We start from the raw sequence: 11,091 nt of genomic DNA, 5'->3' as shown, positions 1-11,091 counted from the left end.
ACACCAACCATTTTTATGAAATGCACAGGATTTCTTACAATTTCTCTTTTCGGACATTATGTGTGACAAAGGAGCAGAGTCAGAAATTAAGGGGTGCTCGGAGAAAAAATGCCACTGAGAGTGTCAAAAAATATTCCCAAACTTTTAAATGGGGCAATAAATAAATAAATAAATAAATAAATAAATAAATAAATAAATAAAAATTAATTCCTCTGTTTTTTTTTTTATTTGTAACATCTGATATAGTTCTTAATATTTTATTCTATTCCTAGTTATGCATCTTACTCACCCCTTTATGTTAATGAACGGGTTAAATTGAAGTAGGCTGTTTAATTCGAAAGGATGACATACAGTATATTTTATTTAGTTAGAAAAAAAAAAAAAAAAAAAAGTAAGGGCAGATAAAACCAAAGCTACAATAATGGATAAATATTCTTTTAATTCACCAATTAGTGACCTAATCTTTAAAGAAGCCAAACAGTATTTTCTCCCTTGTCAACAGCTTGGAGCCTGTGTGTTGTCCATGGTGCTGAACTAACCGCTGCACTTCAGGGAAAATTGACTCTGCAAAGTGTTGGCACGCGTTGAAGTGACAAATACTTTCCCTAAGGTCTGCATTATTTCCACACACAACGTGTGACTTACTTGAATTGATCGACAACGTCACAGGTTATTGAGTATGACTAACTGTTCGCCGGATCTGAATTCAACACAATAAGTCATAACACGACACGCCAGCCTTCCCTCCCATCTGCGGGATATAAAAACGTCTGGCGCCTCAAACCGTAAAGTGTTCGCGCATCGAGAGAGAAAGAGAGAGAGACACTGACAACGTTTAGAAATGTCTACTTTTAGTGTAGTCAGTTTTTGTCACTCTGGATTCCTCACATACCTTGTGCTATTCTCTTTTTACATTTCAATAGCGTCGTCAGTGAGCCTTGACTTGACTGAACTAAGAAACAAGGTTGCAAAGATCAAAGTTCACCCAAGAGGAAATTTATGGGCAACAGGTGAGATACATACATGACTTACTTTTGTTACGAATTATTGTGCTACAGATAACACAAGTTATACCAAGAAGACAATTGTGATTTGACACCTAAGGTCATTTTATGGGGAAGAAAAGTGTTGTGGACAGCGAACACTTGCCGACAGAGGATGACGCCATCGAGGCTGCACTGGTCGAACCCACGGACCTCTACCACGAGGCGCTGAAGATCGCGCTTCAAACACACCTCGACTCGCAACAGATCCGCCCCAATATTCCGGTAAGGACTGATTTTCTCTCGATTTGATCTGGTTTCAGAGCAGCTGTCTTCCTTGTGTTGATATTTATGCTGTCAAAACGTTAAATTGCACATTATATCATGGAACAGATCCCTCTTCTGTTCTGCAGTAAAAGATGAAATATGCTGAGTGTTCTTCTGATGTGATTAAATTCATTTGCTTGCCTCCTGTTTTGTTTAGAATTGTGAAAAGCTACACGATTAACATCAGATAATCAAAAATCTATTTATATTAACTGTTTCACTGCTGGTCATTCTAGGAGACTGCATTATTAATGAAGATATTAGAAAGCTACATCCAAGGCAACAGAAAATGGTGATGACATGCATCGACTGAGATCTTCAAAGAGTTTAATTTACATGTAATATTTAATTGCATTTTCATTAATTGTATTAACTATAGTGTACAAAACGTCTAAAGGCCTCCCGGGGTAAAAGGAACTTTTGATTTTATTTTTTCCCAAAACACTAAATAGCAACGAAATCTACCACAGCACTTTCCTAAACACCTGTTTGTCACTATACACTGCAAAATATTCCTGAACCATGAGCTTATTGCGAGTAGTGTCTAAAGTTTGATTTTGAGGCAATTTGATCTAATTTAATTAAAATGTTGCACATTTATGTACACTTAAAATACTTATTTGTCATTTTCAGTTTTGTTCAAGGTCATATTTGTTTTTTTAATTATTTTAAAATTATTTTTTAACTATCCAGTAAGTGAAATGAAAGTATTTGGGGTAAAAAGACCCACCATAAAACACTTAACACTTAACACTTCTTAAGTGGGGGGAATAGATTTGTTCTGAAAAATGTTCAAAGTGTGCTCACATTGACTGATCCAATCTGAATGGAGATTATTTTGTTTATAGAATACTAGAGATGATATAAAATGCCAAATGTGTTTGAAATTAACAGGAAATTGTGCACACATTATTTTGAATAGAATTATCTTTATTTGTTACTCAAAAATGCATCTTGATGTCTCAAAAGTATTTGCATTAATTGACCAATTTTGCCCAATAACTTTTGTCCCTATATCTACATGATATCACTATAACCCCCCTCGGGGCCTTTTACTCCAAGTGTGGGGTAAAAGGCTCCCTCACCACTTTTTTAAAAAACTGAATTTTAATCAAAACACCCTTCTGTTATAATTTCTTTTCACACAAATTATGTTGCTCCATCAATATTCAATCAAAAGAAATAAATGTTTTCGGTCTGGATACATTTTGTGACCAGAAAAAAAAAAAAAAAAAAAGTGCTAATTTTACTTAAGGTGTGCCTTTAGCCCCATTGTACCCTACCTATTAACTGTCTCCATGTCACAAGAAAAGCAACAAGTTATACTTGTATATTTATTTTTAGAAGATGTCCAGAATTGTATTATTTTTATTCAATAATTTGTATTAAATAAAGACAAATATTAGTAAACACAGTTGCTTCTGCATGCAACTACAATGTTAAGAGTGTCAGTTTTTTAAAACTATCCAATATTTGTATTTATTGACTTCTTTCAGGTGCACATTGATGTAATAATTACTATAAACAGAATACAAACAAATTGTTTCTGTCATGATATAAACCAATAACACATGCAAAATCAGTTTAACCAAACCACAATTTCACAGTTATGCTAATGAATTAATCATATTTTAAAAGAAAACATTATTATGTTTTGATCTGAGGTTTTCACCAACTTTTAAATAACTCAGTAACAGTTTTTTTTTTTTTTTTTTTTTTTTTTTTTTTTGAATACCTGAGTTGTCAGAATTTACTCTTGGTTCTTTGTGACAGGTGGAAATGGAATAACTCTTTGTAATGAGACTACTAGTGATTCCAATTTAAAAAAAAAAAATTTTTTTTAGCTCAATCTGAATGGAAAATTGGGTATTTAGACTGTAACCAATGGTGTTTTAAGAAATTACTGATTATACACTATATACCATATTGTACAGAACATGTATTTAACTGTCAGAAAACATCAGAAGAGTATTCATAGAGACGTGTGGGGACAACAAAACAACACCAACTAAAAAGTGTTCAACAGAATAAATACACCTTGAGGAAAGAAATGCTGGTATAAGCAGCTATGCCTTTAATAAATGCCTTTATATTTTTACAAACATATAACACAGAACAGCAGACATATGGCCAAAGCTAGCCATGTGAATTGTGAATACGTTTGATTTTATGTCTCTTTTAGTTTAGTGTACTTTTTCACACATCTGGTTCAACACCTCCATCAAATGCTAAAACATCTAATTCTCCAGTGGATGCACTAAATTAAATTATAAATGTTCTGAAATAACCAAATAGTATACATAGTAATTACACTATAAATTACAATTATCATCGACCTGGATTTATCCTCCATTCACACAACTCAAGCCCTACATCAAAAGAGCACAGAGGTCTCTTTCCCTCTTTGCCTGAAACATGTAAGATTGTTGTGATGTTTGCATTCTGTTATGACCTAAATAAATGACACATGCATGCTGTATACAATCATTTCTATTGTACTCTAACTAAAGTGTATGAGCCAGTCCACGTTCAGTCACAATACACCAATAAGAATCAAGGACAGTTTATACAATGTAACAAATTGATGAAACACAGAAAACATCAGAAGAGAACAAAACCAACCACTCAAATCAACAACACAATAATGAATCACACCTGAAGGAAAGAAATGTTAGTGGGAGCAGTTGTGCCTTTGAATTTTCACAAACAGCAAACACAGACCAGCATACAGATAGGCAAAGCCAAGAGAAACCTTAGCAACGTGACTGGTGAATAAGTTTGATTTCACAGTCAAGTGAAATTGAGATCTCTTGTATTTCTTTCCTGCATTGCTTCTCTTGTGGACTGGGCTATTTTATTCGTTAAAAAGCAGACGAAGTTTGTGAAAGTAGTTTAATGAAGGCTAAAATTATGCGCTCTGGAATTGTGTTGAATTGTGTTCCCCGTTGGAATATGTTTCCCCCTATAGTCCCGATAGGGTATGGAGTTATGGTTATGGTTAGGGTAGGTAGGGTAGTGTGGGTTAGGGTTAGGGTAGGTAGGGTGAGGTAGGGTAGGCTTAGGTTTGTGCATGGGGGATCGCATTCTGACAGCGGAGAATGTTACCGTCAGATACTGTTCCTCCATACAGATCTGCTGGAGGGAAACAGATCCCGAATGGGAAACAGAGTTCCTCACAACATTTCGCGATATTGAGGTGGACACGTGACCGGTGCTGTCCAGTTGGATGCTCTGTTGACTATCGGAGCTAGACGATCGTAATGCATCTGCTATTAATGTGAATATCTCTCCCTGTATTAAAAAACGAAATCTAGCCTCGCTGTGATCATGGGACAATGTGGTGTTATTTCGTCGAAGACGGTTTTAGTGTTTCTCAATCTGATTTTTTGGGTAAGTCGTTTGGTTTGGTTCGGATGCAGTGGTTAGCGGGCACTATGACATACATACACGACTCAAAAAAAAAAATAAAAAAAAAAAATTAGCTACTCTTTACGTTTTATAATCGATATTATAATATTATAATAGACAGAAATATATTATGACTTTGCTTGAAAGCATCATTAGCTACAGAATCCAACCGCAATACTGCGGCAGTAAGAACCGACATGCACGTTCAGATATACAGTATGGTCCTGTGTATACTGTGTCCCTTACAGACAGAGGCACATTTGTAACATCTGAGCGTTAAGCAATTACACATTTAGTGTACGTATCTCAAACATAATAAATTAGATAATAAAGGCTTTTTGTATTGTTTTCGGGCTGCATAGCTTTTGCCTGCATTATGGCTGTTTTTTTGTTCCATCATAGCATGTCTTATGTAGCTGATCACGAGGCAAGATAGAGTCAAAAGTATTTTTTAGAGAGTAACATATTTTTAATATATCTTTATTTAGAAGGATATTAAATTGCCATTATACTACAATTAACTATTTGACTGTTGCACCCTCGCAGGCAGCTGCAGGTATACTGTGCTACATTGGGGCGTATGTCTTTATCACATATGATGATTATGAACATTTCTTTGAGGATATCTACACTCTCATCCCTGCCATGGTGATTATTGCTGTAGGAACGCTTCTCTTTGTCATTGGTTTCATTGGCTGCTGTGCAACCATTCGAGAAAGTCGCTGTGGCCTGGCTATGGTAAGTTGGAGTCTGACACCACTGACTTTGCTTATAGGGTACAATGTTGCTAAAGGCACACCTTAAGGAAAATTCGCTTTTTTTCTGATCACGGAATGTATCAAGATCGAACAAATTTATTTATTTTTATTGAATATTAATGGAGCAACATAATTAGTGTCAGGGGCGGACTGGGACTAAAATGTGGCCCTGGACTTTCTTGCCCAGAGCGGCCCACCAAACCCGGCCTGCAACACACCACACCATAACACACAGGCTCATTGATTTCATTTTCCGGTTCAATTTATAATTTTTGTGTTGGAAAAAAAAAACAAAACAAAAAAAAAAAAAAACACATTTCTATTGACTGCTAATCATGACAATGGGCCCGTCCCATGCAAGAATTGTCATATAAAAAACATATATAACCACTGTATAAATGTGATGAGTGGATTTTTTAGAGAAAGCACTATATAAGCACTTTATAGCTCAGACAAATAAAATGTCCTAAAACTTTTTTTTCCCCCCAACATACAGATGTTAGGTTAAAATGTACATGAAAGTACAAGGGAAAGTGTGTATTTTTGGTGCTGTGACAAGTCAGCATTTCTTCAAAGTTTTTAAAGATCTTAATCACCTTTCAACTTTTTTCTAAGTGCAAATAAACTATTGTTTTAGTTAATATGACATTGTAGAAACAACAAGTATAATAATAATATATTATATATGTATATATAGCTATACAAGATCATAAAAATTGTTTCAGATAGTTAGATGAAGAAACTGTCAAACACTAGGACACTGATGACAGTGCTAACAATTTCATGTCAGTTACCCACATAACTATGTGTAAATGTATATTTAACTGTGTTTTGTTTATTTAAAAAAAAAAAAAATCAATGAAAACAAAGTTGGCCAGAATATGTACTTATATAAATATAAACAAATATAAATATATGTAAAAAATAAATAAATAACATACCTCTTAAAGTGTTGATCTTTGCAGATACTTTGCAGGTTAATTGCTCATATTTTCACTCTATGTGAGTTTGTTGCATCTTTATATCTTCCGTGTTTTAATTCCTTCCCCAGATTATTTTCTGAGAAAAAGTGAAAAGCTCTGTGCTTTGACAAGCACTGTTTCTGCTATCCTTTAAACAAAGTAAGCCTCAAAGACTCAAATAGCCACAAAGTAATATTGTTCATGACTTATTTTCTGCATTTTTATCAGGTGTAAGCATTATTCAAGAAGCCGCACTTGAGCTCCCATTAATGCTTTGCGGTATGAATAAATTATGCAAATGACTATGTACTGCTCATAGCTTTACTGTTTGCCGATTTTATTTATGCTGTTGTTATTGTATTTGTTGTAACTTGCAGTTATTTGTCATTTTGTGATTATTCAGAGCTCATCTTATACTTAATATGTTGTTTTTTTGTTGTCACCATTATTGTGATTTGTATGTCAAATAATGAAGTCCATGCAAGTTACATGCTGAGCTTGGAATGGCATACTAGCCATACTGCTCTTACTACATATGCCATATGTGTCTATGGCAGAAATAGTAAGAGTAGTATGGCATTATGCCATTCTGAATTCAGCAACGGAATAACCATGCATAAACTGAAACTTCGCCACTGTGAAAGGGATTTCAAAATAAAAACCATTGTATTGTTTTGACCTTATTAAGTTTATTGAATTCTCACATTTTACGGGTTCTGTGTGGCCATGTTGGAACCCAAGGCGGCCGCCTATATCACCTATAGGATGGGACAGTACTTGTGCTGCAACGGGCCAGCCCAAGTTACCCAGTGGTCCACCGTGAAAATGCCTGGTGCTCCTGATAGCAAGTCCGTCCCTGATTAGTGTGATAAGAAATAATAACAGAAGGTTGCTTTTATTAAAATTCAATTTTTAAATTTATTTTTGGTAAAAGGCCCACACGCTTGGGGTAAAAGGCCCCTAGGGGATTTATAGTGATATCATGTAGATATAGGGGCAGTAGGTATAGTGCAAAATTTGCCAAAAAATGCAAATAACTTTTAGATGGCAAGATGCTTTTTTTGAGTAGAAAATTAAGATAATGCTTACTCAATACACTGTTTTATTTCAGAAAAGTGTGCACGATTTCCTGTTAATTGAAATAATATTTGGAATTTTATAACATCTCTAGTATTCTATAAACAAATTAATCTCCATTGTGATTGGATCAGTCAATGTGAGCCCACTTTGAAAATTTTTCAGAACAAATCTCAATCTCAAAATCAAACTTTAGACACCACATGCAATGATCTCATGGATCAGGAAAATTTTGATGTGCATAGTAACAGACAGGTGTTTAGGAAAGTGATATGGTAGTTTTTGTTGCTATTTAGTGTTTTGGGAGAAAATCAAATCAAAGGAGCCTTTTACACTGGGGGGCCTTTAGCCCCATTTTAACTTAGTACTGCTGAATATTTTTCTGAATCTGAATCTTTTCCTGATTATTCTTATCTAATTTTTCTGCAGTTCTCGGCGGTGTTGCTACTCGTGTTTGCCACAGAAGTGGTTGTAGTGGTCCTGGGCTATATTTACAGAGCCAAGGTTGGATATACTGTACAGTAAATGACAATGAGCTTGTAGGTTGAGTCAGAGTGTCATTGTTGAAACATTAAAGCATATTTTCTTTTTCTCTAAAAGGTGGAGGCTGTGGTGAATCACTCTATTCAGAAAGTATATAATGAATATAAAGGCCCAAACACAGATGCTCCCAGTAGGGCTATCGACTATGTGCAAAGACAGGCAAGACCATGAGTTAATTTTTCTCATTTTTTTCTTATTCAATTTCTTTTCATTTCTCTCTTTACCTCACTTCTTGAAATCTCTTCATTTTTAGCTCCACTGTTGTGGCATACATAATTACTCTGATTGGATGAACACTCACTGGTTTACTGAGACAAAGAACAACAGTGTTCCAGTAAGCTGCTGCAAGCCCATCATTAGCAATTGCACTGGGACATTAATTCGGCCAGGAGACCTCTACCCAGAGGTAATGCCCTTACACATTCTATAGATATGCCATCCAACTGTATATGATAACTTATTTAATGTAACTTAATGTCCTGTTACAGGGTTGTGAAGTTCTTGTAGTAAAGAAACTCAAGGACATTATGCTGTATGTCATATTGGCTGCATTAACATTTGCTGCCATACAGGTAAAAAAACTCATGTCATGCACTCATAAAAAATAGTAATTGATTATGCAATACTGTACACTACATGGCCCAAAGCATGTGTGCACCTCATCCTAATAAAGGGGTTGGCTATTTCAGTTACAGCCACTACCAATATTTACATAAAACCAAGCACATCGCAATACAATCTTCTAAGACAAACATTTTTAGTAGAATGGAGAAAATGTTCCCAAACCTGACCCATCACTCGAGATCAGTGCCTGACCTCACTTAGGCACTTGTGTTTGAACATGCACAAATCCCCACAGCTATGTTCCACTATCTCATGGAAAGCCTTCCCAGAAGTGTGGAAGCTGTTATAGTGACAAAGGAATGACTAGTTTACTATTATTGGCCGTGGTTTTGAAGTGAAATGTTAAATAAGCACATATAGGTGTGGTGCTTACAGTATGTGTCCAAATAATTTTGGCCATGAAGTATATAATTTAAACAGTAAATACTGGGAGTGAAAAACATAATAATGGAAACACCTGAAAAAGTTTTACGTTGTAGTAAATAATCATACAATTCCAATGGAGAGTCACACTGAGTAGAGTTAGCATTATGTGTCTGCCGTAAAGGAGGCCAGACAGTTACTGTACAGTACCCCTATGTAATGTTTTCATTTAAAACAAAAATTTTTGCTATATGATTTCTAGTTTCTAGTTTGTGCCAGAATTACAGGTTCATTGGTCCTAGAAACAAATGTATTAATTTCCTTTTCTTTTCAAAGAATGGTGCAATACGCCACTACACAGTTCAGACCTTGTATGACAGCATTTCAAAAAGATTACTCCTTGATATCAATATACTATATGTTTATACAGTATATTATTTAGTCTATTCTTGTATTTGCATTCAGATTATTTGAAGCACAATCTCAGAATCTTTTCTGTCATCATTCTTAATATAACTGTCTTGACTATCATCTTCTTTTCTTTGCACAGATGCTTGGACTACAGTGTGCATGTATGGTCCTTTGCAGCAGAGGTCATGACCCTGCATATGAGCTGCTTGTCAGCACGGGTATAGATGCCTGAGTGGTACTACATGGCATCATGGGAACGGCTGGTCCTCCAAGCTAATGTACATGTCTAAACTGAAGCAGGCTTACAATTTCTACACTAGTATTAAAACCAAGCTAACAGGCCTAGGTGGCAAATGTCAGTTGTGTTTTAAATAAAAGAGAAATCCTCAGCTTCTTGATTTTATCACCATTATTTTTAGAATCAAACCAGTATGAGGCTAGATTCTAAAAATAATGGTGATAAAATCAAGAAGCTGAGGATTTCTCTTTTATTTAAAACACAACTGACATTTGCCACCTAGGCCTGTTAAACAGAAAATCTGTTATTTAAATCATTATTTAGTTATTTATTATACTGTAAACTTTTTACACTAATTGATTTTGTGTCATGGTTATGTTATATAATGTTTTCTTATAAGTGGTATTTTTAGGCCAAAGTAGAATTAGACTGAAGTCACTGGCTGACATATTTAAAATATTTTTCCTTGATAAAAAAAAAAAAAAAAAAAAAAGATTGACAAATGTGCATACTGTACATACATTGACTCATTGTACACTATTGTGTTATACACAAGTTAGCATAATGTCACTCTAACAACAGGGTCAAAGATCACTGATATTAATGCTCATACTTAGTTCACAATGTTCTCTGTAGCATGACAAGGCTCATACTGTAGTTCATCAGCACATGACATACATGTATACAGTATTTTAAAAGTTCATTCTTTTTATGCCAGCAGATGTATTACAATGACTACTGCAAAGCACCTAGACATGCTGATCAAATAGTTTGGTTATTTAAATAAATATTTGAATTTAAAACAATGCATTAAGTTATTGATTTTTATACTCTATACTGTTCACTATTTTATTAAACACCTTTCATGGTATATGCACAACAAAACACACTAAAAAATGTAACTTCCAATGACACAACAATTTAATTCCATATTAGTATGAAGAGCAAATCAACAAATTGAAGTAGTTGGGACAGATTTCTACCTCATTAGAACTTAGCCCTCCTGTTATGTTTGGGTCATTTTTGACCCATTTAAGAGTTAAAACAGTGAAAAACTAGACTTAATCTTAGATTTGGTCAAAATACCAACTGACTAAAGTCTCTAGAGTCTCTAGAGTCTCTCACGATCTCTCTCTCTCTCTCTCTCTCTCTCTCTCTCTCTCTATTATCTTAAAGAGATAATAAACATTATTGTTACTTTTACTTTATCAAAATCAGCAAAGATTTAACTTAAAAAAGACATGTAAATAAATATATGAAGGCGATCATTTTCAGCGACCATTTTTTAAGGTCTTTTACTTCCAGAAGTACAGAAACTTTCGCTGGGAGGCAGTAGACATCTAATACGTTGCATACAACAGTGTTTCAGCAAAATATTTATCATGTTGATGATGTAG

The 11,091-nt window shown here is 34.7% G+C and overlaps 2 protein-coding genes across 2 annotated transcripts; both read left to right on the top strand.

Annotated features, from left to right (window-relative positions):
- Nucleotides 1-841: 841 nt before the first annotated feature.
- Nucleotides 842-2,587, top strand: LOC127409756 (neuromedin-B-like). The gene is made up of 3 exons (XM_051644521.1): nucleotides 842-1,010; nucleotides 1,105-1,268; nucleotides 1,547-2,587. Exons 1-3 carry the CDS (start codon nucleotides 842-844, stop codon nucleotides 1,604-1,606), a joined length of 393 nt encoding a protein of 130 aa, XP_051500481.1. The 3' UTR covers nucleotides 1,607-2,587.
- A 1,957-nt stretch (nucleotides 2,588-4,544) lies between these two features.
- LOC127409725 (tetraspanin-3-like) lies at nucleotides 4,545-9,803 on the top strand. The gene is made up of 7 exons (XM_051644485.1): nucleotides 4,545-4,700; nucleotides 5,265-5,456; nucleotides 7,945-8,019; nucleotides 8,116-8,217; nucleotides 8,312-8,464; nucleotides 8,547-8,630; nucleotides 9,596-9,803. Exons 1-7 carry the CDS (start codon nucleotides 4,638-4,640, stop codon nucleotides 9,686-9,688), a joined length of 762 nt encoding a protein of 253 aa, XP_051500445.1. The 5' UTR covers nucleotides 4,545-4,637; the 3' UTR covers nucleotides 9,689-9,803.
- Nucleotides 9,804-11,091: the final 1,288 nt, after the last annotated feature.

This window comes from Myxocyprinus asiaticus, chromosome 2, assembly GCF_019703515.2.
Source record: "Myxocyprinus asiaticus isolate MX2 ecotype Aquarium Trade chromosome 2, UBuf_Myxa_2, whole genome shotgun sequence".
In the NCBI taxonomy this organism is placed as follows: Eukaryota; Metazoa; Chordata; class Actinopteri; order Cypriniformes; family Catostomidae; genus Myxocyprinus; species Myxocyprinus asiaticus.
Note: the sequence above shows the minus strand (reverse complement) of the source record. Positions and strands in the feature narration are given on the sequence as shown.